The sequence below is a fragment of the Bufo gargarizans genome, chromosome 8, assembly GCF_014858855.1.
Source record: "Bufo gargarizans isolate SCDJY-AF-19 chromosome 8, ASM1485885v1, whole genome shotgun sequence".
NCBI lineage: Eukaryota > Metazoa > Chordata > Amphibia > Anura > Bufonidae > Bufo > Bufo gargarizans.
This window is the reverse complement of record NC_058087.1, coordinates 132,833,077-132,858,101: the sequence shown is the minus strand read 5'-3', so window position 1 is coordinate 132,858,101 and position 25,025 is coordinate 132,833,077. Positions and strand designations below refer to the sequence as shown.

General features: G+C 42.2%; 1 protein-coding gene across 2 annotated transcripts in view; it reads right to left on the bottom strand.

The window, feature by feature from the left end:
• LOC122945692 (katanin interacting protein) overlaps positions 1-25,025 on the bottom strand; it is a 205,555-nt gene that overhangs the window by 114,151 nt on the left and 66,379 nt on the right. For both annotated transcript variants that reach the window (XM_044304839.1, XM_044304840.1), the window contains 4 exons: positions 22,942-23,079; positions 14,208-15,165; positions 6,950-7,660; positions 5,085-5,293 (listed from right to left, as the gene is read on the bottom strand). In XM_044304839.1, the coding sequence (XP_044160774.1) occupies positions 5,085-5,293; positions 6,950-7,660; positions 14,208-15,165; positions 22,942-23,079 (2,016 nt within the window). The remainder of the gene's footprint in view (positions 1-5,084; positions 5,294-6,949; positions 7,661-14,207; positions 15,166-22,941; positions 23,080-25,025) is intronic.

The window sequence follows — 25,025 nt, the reverse complement described above, 5'->3', positions numbered from 1 at the left end:
CACCTTTCCTTATGAACTGATCCAGCCGCTCCTTCTATTCCTCCCCTAATTCCATTACCTCGCCCCGATGTTTTATCTGCACTATTTTCCCCTCCAATAATGTAATTACTCTTCCCCAGTCACGAGTTTAAACACTCCTCCTTTTGTTAAAAAGACAAAAGTATTTTAACACTAATTTACCTCCTTAATCTCCCAATGCCTCTCTGGTGTGGAATGTAGTACAGGTAGGATTTCAGAAAGTACCACATTTGAGATCCCTGTCTTAAGCTTGCACTCTATGGCAAGTCACTGAAATAATTTTTAAGGACTCGCTACCTACCTCTAACCTTGTCATTGGAGCCAATGTGCAGTATGACTGCTGGGTCTTCACCAGCCCCTCCCAGTAACCTATCAACCTAATCCGTGCTATGTCAAACTCGAATGCCAGGAAGACAACACACCATTCAACGATCCAGGTCTTTGTGACAGATGGCCATATCTGAATCTACCACTACCAAAACCTGTCTGGCCTGCCCTGGCAGAGGAAGTATCTTGCTGCAGCAGTGCTACCCTGAAATGATATCCCCCTCATCTGAAAACTTGGTAAACTTGTCGGGGTGTGTCAGATCAGGGTTAGCCTCCTTGGCACTCTTCCTTCTTATTGTTACCCAGTTAGCTACCTAACTTTTCTGCTCCTCCATCTACCCCATTGAGTCTACTCAGTGCGCAGCAAACTCCTTTCCATATTGTCAAGGTGTCTCAGTGTTGAAATTCGCTCATTTACATCCAAGGTCTGAGCTTCAAAATGTGTAATTTGTTCACATTTTGCACAGCAACATGCACCCTAAAATGGCTCTTCATGGACTAAATACATTGCACAAGATGTCTTAAAGGGGTGTTACGGAATTTTGATATTGATAACCCATCCTCAGGATATGTCTTCAATATCAGATAGGCAGGGGTTCGACTACCGGCACCCCGGCAGTGTGAGTGCGGCACCCCTTCATTGTGCAATTACAAGCACTCTCATTCACTTCAATGGGACGGCTCATTCCTATTCAAGTGTATACCACAGAGCCGACCCATAGAAGTGAATGGGGCAGCTTGTAATTACAATGAAGGGAAGGTGTCACGGAAGGTGTACAGAAAACTAGAAGACACAAAATGAAGATCCGACTGACTGGATCCAAAACTAAGGAACAAAAGGGAGAGCCCTGCAACAGACCTGGCTCTCTCCCTAACTGCTCAGCCTATCTGAAAATCTCAATGGTAGATGATCGCATATCCTCGTACCTCGACTGTATAACACCTGAACACCCTATAATAGTGAGGGGACACGACCAACGGCTCCCTACACTTGATACGGAGGGAGTCAGGGTCACCTGGGATCCAGCAAACAGGAAAACACAAATGAATGAACAAAACTTATCTGTAGAAGACTCAGTAGTAGCATCCGCATGCACACACTCCAGGAAGGAATATAAACTGCAAAGTGATGCAGTATGGGAAGGGATTTAAAGGGATGCAATCAGTGCAACTACATGACAGCTGAAAGAGGCTAACGAGATGAGAAAATGAAAGCAAAACAAAAGGAACCTCAAGGAGGAGGTTCTGAAGGACGTCTGTCAGAGCTTCTCAGATGTCTGGTGGTGACAGAAGGTGACACTCGCACGGACCATGGCCTTCTCTTCAACCAGCTGATCGGCAGGGGTGCCAGCTGTTGGACTCTGACCATTCTGATATTGGTGACCAATCATGAGGATAGGTCATCCCAGAAAACCCCTTTAAGACAAAATACAATTGGGATCAAAACACACCCACAAGCTCCCACACTCGCATTTTCAGTTTGTTTCTAAAGTTTATTTTTCCAATCCGCTGCAGATCAGTCCCCTCTATATTCAAAGGACAGAGCCGGCTTCAAAACTGGCAATTTAGGTCTTCTTGATTTGGTAACCAAAACACTCACTTTGTCAGTTGGTTTATAAAGCTCCTTTTTCCAATCTGCTGCAAAATAGTCTTTAGATTCTCTCTCCCCCCCCCCCCCCCCTCTGGATTCAAAAGACATACTGCATTATATTTTGTGGGCTAGTAGAATGAAACCTACAAGCAGATCTGTGGGGTCAATGTACAATATAAAGTATACTGCCATGCAGATCAGCATACAATAGGAATTCTTGTTGATAGCAATACATAAAATGATCACTAGCGACTGATAGTGTGAAGCCATCAAATATGGTTAGATGTACCTGAACCTGGGAGACAAATTTGGAGTCCAGACATGTCCTTTTCCACAAACACAATGGGGGAAATGTATCATACTGGTGTAAAGGAAAACTGGTTTATTTGCCCATAGCAACCAATCAGATTCCATCTTTCATTTTCCAAAGAAGCTCTGAAAAATGAAAGGTGGAATTGTTTGTTTTGTTTTGATAAATCTACCCCAATGAGATTTTCCAACACGTTCTAAGACATAAATGTGTACTTTTCAGTAACGGCTGGTAGGTGCCTCTCCATGATCTGACTCTCGGCCCAAACATTCTGTCAGGTGAAAATATAATTCCAGCAGTGTATGGTTATTACCCACATTTCCCTTTCAGATTTCGGGAAGATAAGGGACAAATGTCTTGCTGTGGGTTATACTGGAATGTGTAAGGGTCTCTAAGAAACCATCAATGTGCAAAGAGCACTTCAGTCTTCCAGCAGCTGTGCTATGCCTTCAATGTGACCCTGCACCTGATCACCATCAGTACGGCCATCACATGCAGAGAAGCGTAAAGATATGTAGTGCAACATGGCTAACGGGAGCTCGGGGGAGCGTTTCACACAGCTGAAAGGCAGCAAGATAGAGACGTTTCACATTTTGTTCCTGCAGAATCATACCGGTATATGAGATTTGTTCTATAACTTGTTCATCACTTGTAGAACATTGTTCTGGATTCTCAAAGGGGTTCTCCCAAGAGTAATGTAAAAACTGAAAATCAGACATCATACATAGTACATCAGAGTCTCTTTCTAACAAAGCTAGAACCAGCCCTGTACCTCACCTGGATCCAGAGCTGCAATTGCTCTGCTAGATTTATATCAAGCTGGCAGCTGGTGGTAGTTGAAGGATGGAACTGAGCATGTGTGTCAGGCTACTTTTACAGTAGCGTTTTCAATTACGCTATTGAGAGCTGTCATAGGATCTCAATAGCGGAAGAATACGCTTCAGTTTTTTCCCCATTCATTGTCAATGGGGAAAAAACTGAACTGAACGAAACGGAATGCACCAAAATGCATTCCATGCCGTTTGGTTGCGTCCCCATCGCAGACAGAATAAGGCTGCAAGCAGCTTTTTTCTGTCCGCGATGTGGTGTGGAGTGGGACGGATCCGTCCTGATGCACAATGCAAGTCAATAGGGACGGATCCGTTTTCTCTGACACAATAGAAAATGGATCTGTCCCCCATTGACTTTCAATGGTGTTCATGACGGATCAGTCATGGCTATAGAAGACATACTACAACCGGATCCGTTCATGACGGATGCATGCAGTTGTATTATGGTAATAGAAGCGTTTTTGCAGATCCATGACGGATCCGCAAAAAATACTAATGTGAAAGTAGCCTAAGCCTCACTGAGCTGGACAGAGAATTTAGAAAAAGGGCAAACAGCAGGTGGCGTTATACAGATTCCAGTGAATAACTCGATACTAAAATTTGAATTACATGCAGTTACAAAAGTGTTCAGACCCAGGTGCTGGTGTGAAAAACGTAGAATATTTTTCATGGGACAAACCAGGAAGCTCACAACTTCCCCTCTTTTTTTTTTATTATTCAGTATAACTTTGTATTTAATTCATTTACATTCCTGCTCTATGTTTAAGAGTCCAGTGGGTGGTCTTATTCAGTGATTGACAACCTTCCCGTTTGTCCGTGGAAATGGAGGTGGCCCCTTTTGTGCCGTCAGTTCCTGGGCCCCTCTTCTACTACTAAAGATGATTACCAGCTTTCTCAAGAGCAAACTCTGCTACTGTATTCCAAGAACCCCCTACTGATGACTCTGGTCATGGGACTTGTAGGGGGAGATGAAGGAAGGACCCAATGTTCACCTGATAGCTGGGAAACAACAATGACTCAAAGGAGGGCGGCAGGTCACTAAGCAGTCTACAGCTACAGTTACATTTCTATGTATAACCAGAGGGTCGCTTTTAAAATAATTGTTGCCCAATAGATTTTGCAGCTGATAATTAAGATGATTGATTCCCCTGAAAATATGTTCACTATATAAAACAAGAGAAGAAAAATGGATCCAGAAACCTTGGGGCTACAGCGATACAGTGTAATAGAAAAGGCGGAAATCCAACGTGTCTGATCTAATATTCCCTCCCACCGACATATACTGATAGGGAAAAGGGTCTGACTATAACTTGCTATGTATCCAGCCGAAATCTGCAGCATTTGCTGAGAATACTGCAATGACTGACTGGCATACCTGAATTACTCAGGATATCAGCTTGATACCTCTTCTATATTGTTTTTCTGTGACCTGTTATCTATGCTCCTTCTCATGGAATGTACCGCACTGCGTAATACGCTTTACAAATAAAGGTGAAAACAAATAATTATGTTGAAATTTGTCTGAATGGGGGTCATAATCCAATTGCAGAAGCCCAGGAGTCTTTGGCAGCGGCAGCACAGACAGCAACAGTCGTTTTATCATGACAAATGCATTTACATTGTCAGAATTTCCATACACATTTTAATACTGGATGCTTCAATATTTGAGGTTGCAAGTCAAATAAAATTGTGGATATTACAGTATATCATGGAAATTGTCCTGTTTACCAGCACAAGGAAATTAACATCTGAAATACTAACATAAACGGCCTCTGTGTTTCAGATAATGGCGAGATTTTATACTCAATCTTATCGGCTTCCATTCAGTATTTGTCAGGGGAAAAAAAAACATTGTCCCGTTCTAAAAGTAGTTATTTGTAGCATTAGCCTGATGTGTGTCACTGACATGGGGTTGGCGACTGTAAGCACGTTATTTTTTTCTAGTTTGGTTTAAAGCACGTTCCGTTCTCATCAGATCTCAGAAAACTATTTGTATTATACCATTTACCTGCAATTTTTCACCGGAGCCGGCCTGTGTAAAAGGTCTTTCCTCCTCGCCACTGTCTGCTGTTCTTGGGCGAGTTTTGACTATTTCTTCATCCAGCTGAAGATCTGTGCTCTCAAAATCCTCATCAAATGTTTCATCATACACAGAAATCGCCTGCAGTATGTCATCGTCAGTTGTGAACAAAATTGTATCCCCAAACTGTTCTGCAGCTGAAAAAATAAATGGAACAAAAAATAATACAAAATATACCAGGAAACCATGTACTTTTACAGTAATCACTGGGCAAACCTTGCAGCGCACGTGTACGCGATGCAAGCGATACGAGTTCGATGAGACTCGTGACCCTGCCCTCCCTCAGCCCATGACTTGCAAGTTTGATGTTATGCATAGAAAAGAAACCTGGTAGTCATGGGCAAGAGGTGGGTTGGGCCCCAAGTCTCCTTGGACTTATCTCTTTCATCTACGCAACTTATTAGTATAGCACTTGCGATTATGATGCAATTTTGTACTTTATTTTGTTTGCAGAGAGCTGATGCATTGCATGTTTTGTTTTACAGTATGTCTCTCATAGTGCTGCCGCGTACTGTGAGTTTGGCCCTGTCGGGACTGTAAAAGTACTGAATGCCAACCCTGAAGAAAAATTGGGTCTGTCACTATACTATGCTACCTTCAGGGACAGAGGTGACAGGTTCCCCTTAAGCCTCTTAGTCAGACCACAATGTGACATTACACTAACCAATTCAGTGCTACTCGGTGGGCATCTTTATTTAGGCCCATCAAGGGAACAACAGAGCTGTCAAACTGATCTCAATTCTACAGCTACTATTATCCTGAGGACTACCCTTCGGATAACATATTTCCCTTACTGCAGCAGTAAACGAATAATGGTTTACCTATCTACATAGAAGGTGTTATCATTTTTGTTGACTGTACACTGTTTAGCTTCTGCTGTCGGCATAATGCAGCTCAGCTCCCTTTTCAGCTCTGTGAACTGATGATTTGTGGTGGAGCTACACAAAACGTCTGATCAGTGGGGGTTCCCGGTGTTGGACTTGAATGATCTGATATTGATGACCTATCCTGAGGACAGATCGTTAGCTGTAGTCTGAACAATCCCATTCATTTTCAATGACATAGTACCGACAAAATAAAAAATAAAAACTGGCAAAAAGTAAAAAAAAATAAATTGTTTTATATTAATACTGAGTTTGCTAAACACTGAGCCAGCCACACAGATTAGAGGAATGTTGGATTAACCTGACAATTTCCTCGGGACCAGTGGACCATCTAAAAGTACAGAGCCCCTCCAATTCTCCCCAAACGGCAGATGACAGGGGTCCGACAGATGATTTTCAACTGTCCAATAGTTTTGTTTATTTGGAGATAATTCACTTTCTCCCCCTCTTCCTACTGAGAAGATATCCTTGGTCAGCTGAGCCAAGCAAGCATGTATGAATGAATGGATAGCCATCAATCAGATTCCACCTCCATCATTTTTCAGAGTAGCGTTAGAAAATAAAGGTGGGCAACTAAGCCAGTTTTCCGTTACACCGGTTTTGATACATCTCCTCCATTGTCTGTTTTAATAGACAATAAAACTTTACAATAAAATGAAACTAGATAAAATAAAAAATGACTAAACAAATATTTTAATTACATTTTACATTTGCTAATTAATGGTGTAACGCTAAGTTAAAATGTATAATCCTAAAAATAAAGCTAAATGCAAGAAAGAGTGGAGGAGTCTTAAAATATGTGAGGGACATAATGGGAACAGTTCAATAATAAGTAATGTTTTTTTTATTTATATTCAGAGAGAGCTCATTTAAAGAATATAGGAAGGAAATTAAGGAAGATCTACTCACATCCAGTTAGTGTACCAGAAGCCTTGGCTATTTCTCCTTTAAAAACTACTGCCTGGTCTAAAACAATTTCAATGTCCCTCACACCGCGGAATGAATGTATTCTTGATTTGTTATAATTCCAAATTCTGATCATTGCCACTTTACAGGGGGATGTAAAGTCTAAGGAAATAAAGTGTATCTTTCCAGGAGTGAATGGGGCAAGCCAAACATGCATGTCATCTTGAGTCTTGTTCACGCCATCAATGAGATTTGTTACCACTCTAGGATCTTTGCCATAAGCTGGCAAGATATTTATGTTTGGGGGATCTGATTCAATCTTTGCGATCTGCACAGGGTTTCCAGTAGAGGAAAACAGTTCTATTCCATTAAGCCCGACATAGTGTCTGTCACCCCAAGTGGAAGTAATTTTGATGCACAAATGTTGGCCATATGGCAAAACTGGGATCTCAAAGTCACTTCCATCATTTTCTACCGTGCTGGGATCGGCCAATTTAGGCATTTCATGCACATATTCCTTTTTAACAGTTATATTTTGTTTTCCAATCTTTTGCTGATGCAAAAATTCATCCAAAATATCTCCTTCAAAATTCATATTAGAGATCCGACCTCTATGCGACTGATTAAATTTTAGTAAAGATGTCCATGACTCCATCAAGTTATTTTCTTGTTCATTGCTCCACCTTTGCCTTGTTTTAATGCTTCCTTGACTACCTAAAAATGAAAGTCATCATTAGAAAACTGTGTTCTCACAATTGTACTTGGTTAGTCACTTTACATCATGGTTAGTTAATTTACAACATTTACTGATCACTGGGGGCTACTGCTGCTGAACCTACAACAATCAACTGATCACAGTATTACAGGCATTGGATGTAGACTGGTTTGGCTTTGGGCTAGTCCTAAGGCTGTAATCCTGGCAGTCTCCTGGTTTTCACCCTTTAACCCTCTACACGGGCCTTCGCTGCAGGGGACCAACCAGGCCATATCTCTTGGAATGGGGAAAGTGCCTTTAATACCTAGGGACTGCCAGCCATAGTCTGGGGAAGAATTAGGACATGCATGCGCTGGCCAGGAAGCACTCACGTGCCCTACAGGCAGAGAAACCAGGCTGAAGGTGGAGGCACAAACAGCAAATAAACAGGTGACTGGGCCCACTGTGGGTGAGGTAGATGAGACACAGATGGACCAGGCCACTAGCTAGAACGGTAGAGGGGGGGGGGGGTAAGACAGCACCGATGCCTGCTCGGGAGAGGGAGGCAGTGGCGGGCATGGGCTGCAATACAAACAACAGTGTGTCCTCATATTTTTAGATGGGTAACAAAAATAAGGTTGCATTGGGTAGCTCCCCAGAAATGTACAGTGGCTGCACAGTCAAGTGCACTGGCCTGTCCCTAGTGAGTCAAAATAACCAAATAATAAAGGAAGGAAAGAAATAGGCTGGTTCTCTAGATTGCACAGAATTATTGGATCATTTAAGCCCCCAATGGGTATCACAAATCACCTAAAACCCATTAAACAATACTACAATCTACCGCAGGGCCCTCGGGGTATTGGACTGCTGCCACCCTGTTTACTTGTAACCTATAACTGGTTAATGCTCTGAAATGAAATAAGTGGTTGTCTATTGCAAAGGCTGCAGCGCTACAACCATTGGTAACAATTTCATATCAGTTTGTGATGGTGACCTTTGGCTTCCTTTCGGTGGAGTCAATTGTTCATTCCTGACAATTTGCTGAAAATCAGGCTGTTCTTTACCAGTGCTACCAAATCAGTTTTTCTCACATTATATATTATGTATAATTTCATTTTTGCTGCTAAATTTGACTTTTTAGACTAATTATTTGACAGATGCCAGATTATTGGATTTCCAAATGAAATATTCAAAAATGCCACTATGGTATGCTCCAAAACTCATAGGGCCAGATTTATCATTAGCTCAAATCAAAATAATGGCGTGAAAAAGTCGCTAATTTTTGCACAATCGCTAAAACTACGCAAAAATGTGCAACCTTTATCGGCTCTGTGCTATGCTCGCCAGTTTTCTGAAAGTGGGCGTGTTTTCTTATGTAAATGAACCTCTAGATAGATTTACTATTGCGACAATTTAAAAAGTTGCAAAAAAATTCGCAATTTCACTCCAGTGAGGACCATGCTTATCTTATGAGACTTTTTAATAGAACATGCGACTTTTTCGTAAAGACATGCAATTTTTGTAAATCTGCTTACTGAAGGATAAACTGCTACTGTCAAACCACATTTATCACAGTATAAAAGGACCATTAATAAATCTGACTTAGGGCTCTTTCACACTCGCATTGTTCTGTTCCAGCATACAGTTCCGTCGTCGGTGATTTATGCCGGAAGAATCCTGATCAGGATTATCCCCATGCATTCTGAATGGAGAGAAATCCGTTCAGGATGCATCAGGATGTCTTCAGTTGCGGACCGGAACATTTTTTGGCCGGAGAAAATACTGCAGCATGCTGCGCTTTTTGCTCCGGCCAAAAATCCTGAACACTTGCCGCAAGGCCAGATCCGGGATTAATGCCCATTGAAAGGCATTAATCCGGATCCGGCCTTAAGCTTTTTCTGAATGGTTACCATGGCTGCCAGGACGCTAAAGTCCTGTTTGCCATGGTAAAGATCACATCATCCATGCGCATGGGGCGCTCTGACATCATTCTGGAGCGCCCCGGGAGCCGTACGGACGGTAAGTATACTGCTCCCCACTACTACTATGGCAACCAGGACTTTAATAGCGTCCTGGCTGCCATAGTAACACTGAACGCATTTTGAAGACTGATCCGTCTTCAAATGCTTTCAGTTCACTTGCGTTTTTCCGGATCCGGCGTGTAATTCCAGCAAATGGAGTACACAACGGATCCGGACAACGCAAGTGTGAAAGAGCCCTTAGCCAAAAGTGACTTTGGACATGTGTAAAAGTGGAGTAAGATGTAAGTGTAATGATAAATCTGGCCCATAGTATTCAATAAACGAACAAAAAACTAGAAAGTGATGTTCAGAAATATGCCAGATTATCAAACCAAGGTTGTATTTAAATGTTGATGTGGACATTTTCACGGCTTGGCAGAGGGTGCGGCAGTAGCAAAGAAAGCAGATTCTCTAGGTGTAACGGCAATGCCCCCGTTCCTCCTAGAGGCTCAATTGCATATATAAAACTCACCAATGTGAGCACATACAAACATGGGACCAGCACAGATGCCTTCAGCTGCCGAGCGCACTTGTAACAGGTCAGCCATTTTCATAGGTACAAATCTGCTGACAGATGCCCTTTAAAAGATACAACTTCTCTGCTTTTTATTAATCCACTCCTGGTTTTGACTTAAAAAACTGCATTAAAAAACCTGAACATGCAGTAGCATCCATTTTTACACAACGAGGAATAAATAACACAAACCATCAGAACCAAGAGAAAGCCATTATCTATGCCTAATGGGGCTCTAAAACACATCAAGACTTTCAAGTGTGCCACCCACACTATGCCATCTAACGTCTACACTGTTATCTTACCACCATAACAGCTGAGCACCAGTCGTAACATCCGGAATCCAACACACTGTCTGCTAGTAGTAGTGCTAGGAGGATTACAAGAGGCGGTTACTGCATTGCTGATCCCATTGAAATGAATGGCTCCACAACTACTCTAAAACAGGTGATCTGTGGGGGGGAGGGGGGGGGGTAGTCAAACCCCTGCCTAGGGGCACTGCCGGTCAAAACATCTGGGGCTTAAAGGGGTTGTCCGGGTTTAGCTCTGAATCCGGATATACCCACAATTTCACCAGGCAGCCCCCTGGTTTAAGCATCAGGGCATGTCATGTTTATATGCTCTCCTTTGTCCTGTTCTGAATCATGCAGGGCAAAAGCATTTTATGGAGTTCCGGTGACGTACCGACCTCTCCATAAGGACTGCTAGGCGGAGGCTTCTGTCCAGCAGTGAGCCCGGTGACATCACCAGCTCTGATGGGTGGGCTTTAGAGCTACCCTAGCCTGTAAAATGGCCCTCCGCCTAGCAACCCCTTTAAGCATTGTATCACCATCCTTAAGAGTTATTGCAGTTGAATAACTACGTCAGGACAATTGAACCAATAGCTCTCGTGCCCCGTGGATCACTCTCATACAACAGGCCTATGAGAGAATAGAACGGCGCAGGTGCTTACCAAGCAAAAGACTATGTGGGGGGATATTCTAACTACACGGAGGCTCTGTATGTACTAGGAGCACTAAAATGGGCACTACACCTACTGGGGACACCATGTGTGTGTGTGGGCTCTATAAGAACTGGGGCAATAAAAGGGGCATTATACCTACTGGGGCACTATTACTAAAGGGACACTACAAGGGGGTATGATAAGTATAGGAGGCACTAAAAGTACTAGAGGAACTATAGTGGGGCATTAAGACTATTGGGGCATTACAGGCATCAATATACCTACTGTGGGCACTACAGAAGAATTGTATAACTACATGGGCATTACAGCGGTCATTATACCTACTGGGGCAAGACAGGGGGCATTATAACTATTGGGGCACTATAGGGAGCACTATACAGGGAGTGCAGAATTATTAGGCAAATGAGTATTTTGACCACATCATCCTCTTTATGCATGTTGTCTTACTCCAAGCTGTATAGGCTCGAAAGCCTACTACCAATTAAGCATATTAGGTGATGTGCATCTCTGTAATGAGAAGGGGTGTGGTCTAATGACATCAACATCCTATATCAGGTGTGCATAATTATTAGGCAACTTCCTTTACTTTGGCAAAATGGGTCAAAAGAAGGACTTGACAGGCTCAGAAAAGGCAAAAATAGTGAGATATCTTGCAGAGGGATGCAGCACTCTTAAAATTGCAAAGCTTCTGAAGCGTGATCATCGAACAATCAAGCGTTTCATTCAAAATAGTCAACAGGGTCGCAAGAAGCGTGTGGAAAAACCAAGGCGCAAAATAACTGCCCATGAACTGAGAAAAGTCAAGCGTGCAGCTGCCAAGATGCCACTTGCCACCAGTTTGGCCATATTTCAGAGCTGCAACATCACTGGAGTGCCCAAAAGCACAAGATGTGCAATACTCAGAGACATGGCCAAGGTAAGAAAGGCTGAAAGACGACCACCACTGAACAAGACACACAAGCTGAAACGTCAAGACTGGGCCAAGAAATATCTCAAGACTGATTTTTCTAAGGTTTTATGGACTGATGAAATGAGAGTGAGTCTTGATGGGCCAGATGGATGAGCCTGTGGCTGGATTGGTAAAGGGCAGAGAGCTCCAGTCCGACTCAGACGCCAGCAAGGTGGAGGTGGAGTACTGGTTTGGGCTGGTATCATCAAAGATGAGCTTGTGGGGCCTTTTCGGGTTGAGGATGGAGTCAAGTTCAACTCCCAGTCCTACTGCCAGTTTCTGGAAGACACCTTCTTCAAGCAGTGGTACAGGAAGAAGTCTGCATCCTTCAAGAAAAACATGATTTTCATGCAGGACAATGCTCCATCACACGCGTCCGAGTACTCCACAGCGTGGCTGGCAAGAAAGGGTATTAAAGAAGAAAATCTAATGACATGGCCTCCTTGTTCACCTGATCTGAACCCCATTGAGAACCTGTGGTCCATCATCAAATGTGAGATTTACAAGGAGGGAAAACAGTACACCTCTCTGAACAGTGTCTGGGAGGCTGTGGTTGCTGCTGCACGCAATGTTGATGGTGAACAGATCAAAACACTGACAGAATCCATGGATGGCAGGCTTTTGAGTGTCCTTGCAAAGAAAGGTGGCTATATTGGTCACTGATTTGTTTTTGTTTTGTTTTTGAATGTCAGAAATGTATATTTGTGAATGTTGAGATGTTATATTGGTTTCACTGGTAAAAATAAATAATTGAAATGGGTATATATTTGTTTTTTGTTAAGTTGCCTAATAATTATGCACAGTAATAGTCACCTGCACACACAGATATCCCCCTAAAATAGCTAAAACTAAAAACAAACTAAAAACTACTTCCAAAAATATTCAGCTTTGATATTAATGAGTTTTTTGGGTTCATTGAGAACATGGTTGTTGTTCAATAATAAAATTAATCCTCAAAAATACAACTTGCCTAATAATTCTGCACTCCCTGTATAACTACTGATGCACTACAGGGAGCAATATAACTATAACAATGGGGTGGATGTATTAATACTAGGGGCACTATAGACAGCCTTATTACTACTAGGTGCACTATGATGGGCATTATCATTTGGCACAATATGGAGGCCACTACTACTAACTGGGGCACGCATGGGGAACAGTTAATTGGGTGGATTGTAGGGGGTATTAATATTAATGAAGGATATGCTATTGGTGGGACTTTTACATTACTATGGGGGACTATCTTTTTGGCACTATAATTTCTGTAGTATATTATTGTATTTGGAGGCACTGAGGAAAACAGTGGGCACAGTATTAGGGTTGGTAACAGAATAACACTAATGCAGCACCAAAGTGAGGAGGATGATAGAAAAGTGAGAAACCTAAGGTGTCTTTATGGCAAGCTCTGCATAGTTGAGATGTGGCTGAAAGAAGTTGTCATGGGCCGAATGGAGAAAATGAAGGAAGAGAACGTCTACATCAGAGGAGATGTAACCTATCAGGCACAGGATGTAAGAGGTGCTGTGTAGCCCTGTATGTTTGGTAGTGCTGATGTACTGTCCATCCAGCAAGTAGATTATATTGTTAGTGCTAGGGCATGTATGTGTGGAGTTGGTTATTTTGAAAATTTGGCACATGCATTGGGAATTAGGCCCTGGTCCTTTGAGAGTAGGCAATCACTATAAAATGACTGGAAGGGGAGCTAAGGGAGTGTTGAGGATAGTGAGCCAGTAAACCAAAATGTGTGCCACTGTTTTTCACTCTACTAATTGTGAGCTGGTGGGGTTGGCATGTCTAGCCCTGCTTTTAAGGCCACTGGTGCATAACGGTCACAGTGGAATAAACACATATATGATTGCATTGAGCACTTTTATTCAATATGGATATGTTGTTACCTCATTGATAGACTCAGCTATACACTGCTGTGTGTGAATACAGACCTCACCTAAGGCATGTGGAAACTGATAGGAACTTGTTATCAATGGCTGTAGCGCTTCCCAATCTGGTAATACTGATTCAATGTTGGATTCTTCTATTGTCTACCACTTGTCACAACTTTTGAACACATATTTGAAGTCAAAAGTCCGATTTTAAACAGATGTTGCTTATTACTTACCTGTTAATGGAAGGCTCAGATCTTGAAATTTTTCACTTTCTAATTCTCTTTCTCTCGATTTTAATACTTCCCGTCTTCCACTGATTGGACGTTTTTGATCTGAAATAATCTTCATGCCAAAAGTTTCTAAATCATCACAGATTTTCCTTGCCGATGCCACTAAAGTATCTGACTTGTCATTTCTGCCTAGATGCCTAGGGCCTGTACTGGGATTTCTAAGACACTCATCGATGAACTGGTCACTAGCAATGTCATGTTCATTTCTAAATGAGTCGTTATCGATAGAGGGATCTGAAATGTAGAAGGGCTTTTCACAACCTTGATCATAATTCTTCTGCTGAGGGTTGGATGACGATTCTAACCATAGCGGGGTTTTACTTGCTGAATTACTAAGCTTTCTGCCAGTAAGCTTTTCCAGCTGTTCTTTAATCGTTAGATCATCAGGATCTGATGGAGAATGAGAACGTTCAATAGATGCCTTACTTTCTACACTTGTTAACTGTGTGCAGTTAACAGGCAATTCGAGAGGTTCATTAGTAGAGCTATTTCCATCACTGCAGGAGTCCAAATCTCTCCATAAAACATTTCCATGCGCTCTCTCTCTTTGATATGCTATAGAATTGCTAGGTTCTATAATTTTTAGATCTTCAGCAAAATCAAGTTCCTTCAATTTTGAAGATTTTTCTGAGTTATAAGCCTTTGGTAATCCAAATGACCTGGATTGTGACAATATCTGATCATACATGTTCTTATTACTGCCATCACTAAGGTCATCTTCATCTTGATCTTTTTGAGGGCTGAGAAGAGATGGGGTGGCTGTCTTCATCTGCCCGTTTAATAGGTCAATTGTGTTGCTGTAGTCAAATACTTGGTTACCACACCCTTTCTCTAAGATACCATCAAACACCAAGGTTTCATTTTTATAGATCTTTACATGCTTCGCACCAATGTCCAGATCCTGCAAAAAAGTATAAGTAATCTTAGTTCTAATGCAAACATTTAACAATTTACAAATCATGCATAACTACTGTATCATGTATACCCGAATACATTAATACCTGAGGACCAACATTTCCTAGCAGTACCTTGTCCACATTGATCTGTCCTCCCTCTATTTTTGACCCCCTCCACACTACTGAAACGGCCTTACCGATCGAGTTACCAATGATCTGTTAACTGCCAAAGCCTTATAAATTACTTTGTGCTCTGTTACACTGGACTTGATACCATTTGCTACTCTGTTACATTGGAATTGCTAATACAGCACTGCTACTCTGTGTTTCAACACTGCTTCATCACTGCATATCTCCAGACAATCATTGCATAGTGCTGATACAGCTCTGCTACTCAAGGTGTTGCAACTCTGCTTCATCGCTGCACATTCACAGCTAGATCAACCCCCTCTCTAGGTGTCCTCGCCTCTGCTGCATTTGTGCTTCTGACCTAAAGCACTAGCACCACTTGCCCATGCAGCTCCAGATCTCTCATCTGGACCTGAGGATTAGCGGATCCACCTCACTGGTGAGATATAACAAAAAAATATATACATATATATCTTCAGAAAAGCGTACACGCATTGCTTATGGTCAGGATCCTCACTTGGTCTATCTTTAGAGGGATTGTGCTATCATAAACAATCCCATCCTAAGATCCCCCTAGGTCCCACTCCTGTCACTTCCAGGAAAAAGCTGATTTTGATTGTGAAGACTTCAGCAAGTCAGTCAATTCCCTCGCAATGGAGGCTCTTGCAGCCATTTAGATGTACTACGAGGACAGCTCGAGTCCTCCAGAATAGGAGCTGATTGTACAGAGCAGTTCTCCTTCTGGCTCATAGAGGGGTCCTGAGTGGAGGTAACCCCACTCTATGTCATACATACGCCCTAGCAGGACAGGAAAAGGGATTGTCCAGCTCTAATTGATGGACTATCCTCACTAGTGTTACTGCAGTGCTGCTCCCACTGACTTCAATGGGAATAGTACTGTAGTAACAACCTCTCTACACTTTAAGGATGAAGGCACTACACCCGAACAGCTGATCGGTGGGGATGTGGGGCCGATCAGCTAATGATGATCCATCACTTAGTAAAGGCTGGACGTCCCCTTTAAGATAACCATAATTCTTTTATTTTTATTACACTTGCACTTTTTATTGTCTCATGTTTTTAAACTCTCTCATACATCACATGTACATCACCCTGAAAACGAAGGGTACTTTGAAATAAATAATACAAATTAGGAGTACGAGAGGAACTGATCTTTCAGAGGGGTTTCCAGGTTTTAATACTGGTGGCCTATGCTTAGGGTGGGACATCAATTTTTGAAAAGTGGGTTGGCTAGGACCCCAACTAACAAGCAGAGCCAAATATGAGCTATTTGCATTGTGCTGAATACTGTACTGTGGGAAATACTGTACATTACATATGTAAGCTCTTCTAACATGTTGCATTAAATACAATACAATGAGTCCCACTGTTAATGTGAAGAGTGAAAGCTATGTAAAGCAAGATAAAATTGTGCAAGTAAGAGATTGCAAGATAAAAGAGTCTTTTAAGCTTTCATATATTCCTACAGCTTATCTTTGTGATGGGGAACATCTAAATACCCAAGTCAAGATTAGTAGAAGAATTTCCAGATAAATCTGTAATAATAAATCCACAAAATGAAAGACTGTGTGTGGCATTATCTTAAATCTTCCATTTAATAAGTTCCAATGAAAGCAGGGAAAAATCAGTTTGATAACACAACTCTTTTTTCTTCCTGAACTACATACATTTACATAAAACATTTCTTTTTTATCTTATTTAAAAGCCTAATTGTATTTTCAATATGAAATATTTGCACAAAACTAAAAAGGAAAGCAACAGAAATGTGAGGCTGTCAGGACTGTGATGGACTGTGAAAGACACAATGCCGGCAGCTAATGCACAATCAAGGCACAAGGGGGATTCTTGGGGTATATCAATTTTCATATTGAATATACAAAAACTGATACAGAATAATGTCCCATCCTCAGAGGGCAGAGCAACAGGAACATCATCATTACGTCTGTAAACTTCCCAGTACAGACACATATACTGTATATATATCCCTAGTGCATGCCCATCACAAGAATAAGGGAGCCATGGACGCTTTGCGCTTTACCAGACAGTGCTACTCTTGTCTGTGTCATTATTTCATCTCAGCCACAAATTCACTTTAGGTAGAAAGATTTGGTGTAAAACGGGTGAAAAAGTGACAGCTGTAGTGGCACAAGACTGCAAGCAACGCAACGGGAAAAGGGGGGGGGGGGGAGCACACATAAAAGGATTCATTTTAGGGATTTTCCTCACCTGACCAAATAAGATACCAAACCTTTAGCACATACTAAATGTTATGTTTCATTTTGGCAAATAAACCATAATAGTCCATTAAAGGGGTTGTCTGGGTTCAGAGCTGTATCCGGACATACCCTTATTTTCATCCAGGCAGCCCCCCTGATGTTAGCATCGGAGCATCTCATGCTCCGATGGGCTCCCTTGCCTACACTAGATTGCGCAGGGCAAGGGCTCTTTTGTTTACAATAACACAATGCTGGGCGGAAGCTTCCGCCCGGCAGTGTGTCCGGTGACGTTACCGGCTCAGATGGGCGTGCTTTAGCGCTGCCCTAGCCGTTTTACTGGCTAGGGCAGCGCTAAAGACCACCCATCAGTGCCGGTGAGGTCACCGGGCTTCCTGGCAGCCCGGTATGTCACCGGAACTCTTGAAAATGCCTTTGCCCTGAGTCAGGGTGAAAATGGAGGTATGTCTGGGTTCAGCTCTGAACCCGGACAACCTCTTTAATACACCCCTCAACATTGAAGCTACAAACACCAAAAAGTTTATGCAAATCTAGGAAGTAGCAGGTGTCAAGACCATCTTCAAATGTTCACATTTTCCAGCACTAAGCTCTAATCTGTGATATGCAGGAGGGACATTAAGGTCTGCATCACAGGAGCTAGTCTATTGCGGGAATCACGTTTCGTGTGTGAGTGTGATCTCTGTTCTGGACTTGCAGGAGTGAATGGCATTATACTGATTTATAATGCTGTGTGCCTCTGCTTGACCTTACTTCTACAGGCTCATAGTGACAGCTTTATATCACTACGATTCTGTATCTGTAAGAACAAGCAGATGCACACAGCATATATACCCTTTGCTGTATAGCCCTCTCTACTGGATTATACTCCGTGGACTATTTCCTGTGCCACTTGACTATACTGGATTCCATGGACCCTTCTCCATGTACGGTGAAATGCTGGTTGGGCATTTGGGAGTATAGCCACAGTAAACATTGTTGGGGCTGTCCCTGCATCGCCATAGCCCTAAGTGGCCAGTTCTAGTTTTACCTAGGACCAGTTTGTAATGTTTTTTCTACAGACATTACTTCAGATTGCTGTAAGGGGCACGGTTGTCTGCAGATGCTACCAGAGTGTTTAGTGAAAAACTATGGGTGCATGATCACACAGACTTTCAGTATGACCATGGTTAACGGTGGTGCAAGCATAGGCAAAGCCGCTGCACCAGTGAAAAGATGCAGAGCAGTAGATGTATTCAGACATTGGAGTGTGTAACAATAAAGCAAGGACTGAACATAAAGCCTCTAAAGGTAAAGGACTATAAGATGCTGGAACTCAGTGCAGGGTGTTACACAGGAAAATAAACCGCGGCACAAAATGTAATGTACATCAGGGTCAGATCTCAGCATACAGTGCAAGACACCTCAGCGTGTGGAGCTGGGAGAAAGGTGGCTCAACATTGTACGTAGGTGCAAGTGAAAAAAACGCATAGAAAAATTCACATATACTGTATGTATGTAAATGTTACCGAGGAGATTAAATGTGAGATAACATTAGAAATCCAAGTGAATAACGCTGTGTTCAGCCTGTCATCAGCATTTCATTACAAGGAACAATAAATAGCTTTTAACTAAATAACAGAGATAGATAAGACAGTGTTTGGATGCGCTGTTAAGAAGGTCATTTGCAGATGACAAAAAAAATAGTTCTTCATGCAGTGTTCTTTTTCCCTGCAAAATGATGGACACCTTGGCGGGACGCAATAGACCCCGTTATAACATATAATAGCTAATTAAAGGGATTCTGTCACCTTGTTTTAGGTTATAGAGATGGGGACATGCACGGCTAGATCGCCGCTAGCATGTCCGCAATATACCGGTCCTATAGGGCTGTGTGCTTTTATTTAGTTTAAAAACTGATTTTAGAGATATGTAAATGAGTCTCGTAAGGTGCCCAAGGGGCTGTACGAACCTTTCAGGTGCCAAGCCACGCCCCCCTGTGAAGGAGCCCAGCACCGCCCATGTCCTCTGAATCTCCTCCTTTCGACACAGTTAGATTGCCGTAATCTCACGATGAGTGAGCTCGCGCATGCGCAGTGCCGGTATAGTGTTCCTTCCCTGTGCTGGAATCAGCCTCAGGGAAGGAACTGCGCATCGCTTGACCCAGTCAATCTGCCAACATCTTGTATTGAAAAGCTCCAGCTGATAATGATGAATCGTGAATATTTATGAGCTCCTGACTCTCCCCGCCTACCTGCTGCTGATTGACAGTTTTTTTCCATATGAATCAGCAGCAGGTGGGCAGGGGAGTGGCTATAGCTCTGAATTAAATATACGCTGAACTCAATGACCTCATGCTGGACTCAAATCAGCTCATTAGCTTGCAACATATTTGTGTGTATATTATGAGGTAACCATCTGTCACACCAGTAAGTGAATACATCTAAGGTACTTTTTAGTAGTTAATGATTGTATATAATTAGTTAGATTATAATCCAATATCCACATGACAGGTTCCCTTTAAGGACCAGTAATATTTTCCCCTTTGTATTCTAGCAGTCATAACTTTTTAACTTTTTCTTCAAATTTTTATTTTGATGAATTTGTTGTAGGTTTTTTTAGGAGCCATTTTGGGGTATATATAGTGTATTACATAACTTTTATTATTTTAGGGGGAAAAGATTAAAAACAGCAATTTTTACATTATTTTGTGGGATTTATTTATGGTGTTCACTGTGTGGTAAAAATAATATAATTTTATTATCTGGGCCACTACGGATGATAATACCACATTTGTATATATTTTTACTATTTTTCTCTCCTCCTACAGCCTGTCATCTCTGCAGCTGCTCCCTCATTCTCCTCCAGACTGAGAGGGAGGGAGGAGAGCTGCTTTAACTGCTCATATCTCTGGTTTGGTACTAGCTAGAGATATTGGCTTGAAAGCTGGCATCCCAAGCTTTCAGATGATACCAGAATGACAGCAATCTGTCCAGTACAGGGGAAGATATCACTGATAGAACTCGGGATGCAGTGAATACTGCCAAAAGTGAAAGTAAAAGCAGGTTTTACCCACGATTATTTCCGACTCGATTTTTAACAGTGATTTCTCGTCTGTTGCACAGACTTTAGCTGTCATTTTGGTCTTGGCCTGGAATACCAACTTTCAAACAAGACCAGTTGCATGCTTCTAGCTGCTACCATTCATGAGGTAGCAACATCTAAAGCAGCAGTTTCCCCTCCACTTTCTGCTCGAGCTCAGCTCAGGCAGAACAGCTAAGTACTTACAGAATAGGGGATAACTATCAGATCGGTGGGGGTCACAACAGTAGGACACCCACCAATCTGATGACAAGAACGGGGGCTCCCCATGCAGGCCCCTTGCTGCGCCCCTAAAATTACCGGAGCGGCCGATCGCACATGCACATGGCCGGTCCATTCAGTTCTATGGGAATTCCAAAGATAGCCGAGCGTTGTACTCTGTTATCGGTAGAACTCCCATAGTAATGAATGGAGCTACAGAGTTCATGTGCGTGTGCATTTTAGGGGAGCAGCAAGGTGCCCCCATTCTCGTGATCCATGGTGGTCCTGGAGGTAGGACTCCCACTGATCTGATAGCTATCCCCTATCCTGTGTTATGACCGGAATACCCCTTTAAGGAGCTATTACATGTTATAATGGGGTCTGTTAAGCCCCACCAAGGTGCCCATAATTTAGCAGAGAAAAAAAATAACACTACATGCAGAACTATTTTTCCGTCATCTGCAACTTAGGTTCTTAACAGCGCATCCAAACACAGTCTTTTATTGTTCCCTGTAATGAAATGCTGAAGACAGCGTTATTTACTTGGATTTCTAACTTTATCTCACATTTATCCTCTTCAATAACATTTACATACATACAGTATATGTGAATCTTTTTCACTTACACCTACCTACAATGTTGAGCCACCTTCCCCACACCCACGAGCTGTGGTGTCTGCCACTGTATACTGTATGCTGTTTAATACCCTTCACTCAGTTCCAACAGGCATAGCGTTCAGTCCTTGCTTTATTGCTATACACCCCATTGTCTGAAAATATTAACAATTACTGCTCTGCATCCATTCACAAGTGCAGCGGCTGTGCTTATGCTTGCACCACCTTTAACCATTGGTCATACTCAAAGTTTGTGTGATCATGCACCCATAGTTTTGCACTAAACACTCTGGCAACATCCCCAGACAACCGTATCCCTCACAGCGATCTGTTCCCTTTTCATATTACCATTTTGTGCAATGATGTGTTTTGTAATGTAGTACCCATCCCCCACTCTGCTGATAAGACCACATTCCTGAGTGATCTCAGAGACATGCGTGATGCACACTGGAGGAGTGGCTGATGGGAATAACTGTGGCCTGCACTAACAATTAATTGGGATTCTACCAGGCACTTCATCCTAGGTAGGATGTAAGAATTGATTTGCCCTATCTCTTGTACACCCTGGGGTGTCGGTCATGTGTTCTACCTTATCAGACAGCCATGTGTTATAGCATGATCAACCAGATCCATACCCCATATTTAGGCTAGTGATGTTCGTTTACTTCTTATTATTCAGTATGTGATTTGTTTGTGTTATTGTATAATTAATCACTTAGTACATATATTCACTCAGCCTGCGTAAGCTTATTAATTCTCAAATCTTTTGAATTCACGTTACGTTACAATAGTGCTAAAGTAAAGATAAAACTATAAGTGCAAAATACAAAAACGATCAGCACTCAGGATGATTACCTTGGAGGTTATCCTATTCCCAATCAGTGGCAGTGCAGGCAGTGTTAGGATCGCGCTTGGCGGCCCCTGTACACATTTGATATAAAGAAACTGCAGCACTCTTGTTGTCTTCAATAATCTTCCAAATTTATTCACCAAGTAACAGGCTGAACTGGATGGACAGATGTCTTTTTTCAGCCTTATAAACCATGTAAGTATCTGCAACGTTTTGACTACAAACACGTGGTAACGACTGTAGTCGAAGCATTGCAGATACTTGGTGAATAAATAGAAGATTACTGAAGACAACAAGAGTGCTGCAGATTCTGTAAAACTATAACCGGCCACTCAGGGATATGGTGAGATAAACGGAATTGAAGCCAAAATGCTCATCGCCACAGAACAAGCCAGTGTATAAAGAAAAGGATACCCTACGACACTTCACTAAATAGCTGATAATAAACAATTAACACAATCCTTAACACTCAAGATATTTGTAAAAACTCCTAAAAAAAAAAATGTTCTTGCAATAAAAAAGTTAAGTTAACTTACCAATGATTCAAATCTTGTAGCCATATGTATAAAAATAGGAATCTATTTTCTGTGTTACTACGTTCTACATGGAGGGACTGCAGGTCAGCGTATAAGATAATAAGCTGAGACTACTTACACTGAGCGTCTTGTTATAATTCCAGATCTTCACCTTGCATATGTCAAAATCACATGACCTAGAAGGATTTCGTATCACAAAGTAAAGCTGTACAGGAGGGTGGAAGGGGCACATCCACATGTAGCATTCCTTGGTAGTCTGAAGAAGACATGAGTCAAGGTGGGTTATCTGTTAATACGTATCTTACAAAGTGACAGCACTTAAAGAAAAGTGGCATGCAAGAAGTAGATAATGACCACACACGACACCATGATATTACCAGATTATTATGACATTAGAACAAAAATATTAACCCTCAACTATTTATGAGTTTCTAAAGTAAAGTTGCACACTAATATATTCTTTATTTATATATTTTCTAGGGTTTGCAGAAAACACTAAATTACCAAACACTAGGAAGTGTCAATTTCATGTAGGTGTTTATCCCATAGTTTAGAACAGTGATGTCAGACCGGCATTTGGTCCTCTTGCATCTGATGATGTTTGGCAAAATACATAAGGCTAGAATACAGGACAGATCTTGAAACATCTGTTTGCAATTTTTTTAAAATTAATTGTTTTTTATCTATATGAAACACATGGAGCCAATGGTGGCCACAGATCCGTGCATAGCAGCCCTTGACCTGGCTAAAAAAAACAACAACGCTTAAACTGCTAAGATTCAGAAGCAAAACTGCTAGTGTCCTCAGTTTCCTGTGTAACAGATATTAGCAGCCGTGAATTAAAAGACATTTGTGTATTATTGTCCAGTAATATTACTTAGGTTCCCACCATTGTTTATGAAGGAAATATTCACAGGAGGGTCAAAAGCTAGGGTCAAAAGATAGTAATCAGGCACATTCAGGGTCACAGGCCCTTCATGACATAGTCAGGATGGGACATAATACCCTGGCCCCTGCTGGTGCCGACACTGAGGTTTCTATAGGCAGAGAGGAAGAGGTCTTCTAATTCAAAGCAGTAACACGTCATCCACCACAGGGAGCTCAGGCATGTAAAACCATATTCAGACGACTACTAGCAGTAGCAGGCTGGAAACTTAATTTGATCCTGGAAAACAACCTAAAACAGGCCCTATGTTGAAGGCGGGTGCAAATTGACAGAAAGCTGAGCAACAAAAGTAGGTGAGACCAGCAACACCATAGTGCAGCACAAAATACTGCGCCAGCAAAACCAAATACCACAGCGCAGCACAAAATACTGCTATCCCCACTGTATCAACTGTATTGCCATCCTCAGGAAGGCTCCTGTGGCCACCGGCCATGTGGATAAGTACCTGATACTCTTAACAGTAGTTCATGCTGAGAGCATCAGATCGTAATGTCCCTGGCCAGCGGCCGGGAGGGCCGAGGAGGGCTAGGGTGGCCCCCTGGACATTGGCCCACCGGAAAATTTCACTTTAGAGTCCATGTCCAGTCCACCCCTGACTACTAGAACTAGTGTTCCAGCATGTAGTACCACATGCTGACCACATAGCTGGAGATGATGCCTTGGTGAGAAGGAGGGTGTGCATTGGAAACATCAAACAAAGTGACACGGTGCGTGGAAGTGTTTTGTTACACAATTCTCCATTGCCTTTCCTCCAGAAAAAGATACCAAAGGTCCTTTACATACATTGATGAAACCTGAATGAAAGGGATTGTCCAGGTTTTACTAAGTGATGACCTATACTGACTTCAATGGGAGCAGTGCTGCAGAAACAAGCTTCCTCCACTACAGTTGACAGGGCTGTGAAGTTCCTGGGGCTGCCCCTGAACAGATGATCAGGGAACAGGGTATTGGACGCTCATCGATCTACTAATAATGGCCTAACTTGAAGATAGGCCATTATAAAATAAAAGCTGGCCAACCCCTTTGATGTCCTGATACTAAAGGAAATGACCTGATCACCAGTAACAGCGTATTTATGAGGAAACTGGTTTCTTAGCTTCACTATCAAAGTTTACAAAAATAGCACTTTTAAACATCCCTGCTGATCCAATATTGCTAGTTGTGCTTTTGTGCCAACCCAGGAAGTGACCACTGCAGCCAATCACGTACCCTACATAATGTCATCCCTACTGCAGGCTGCACACTGCATTCTCCAA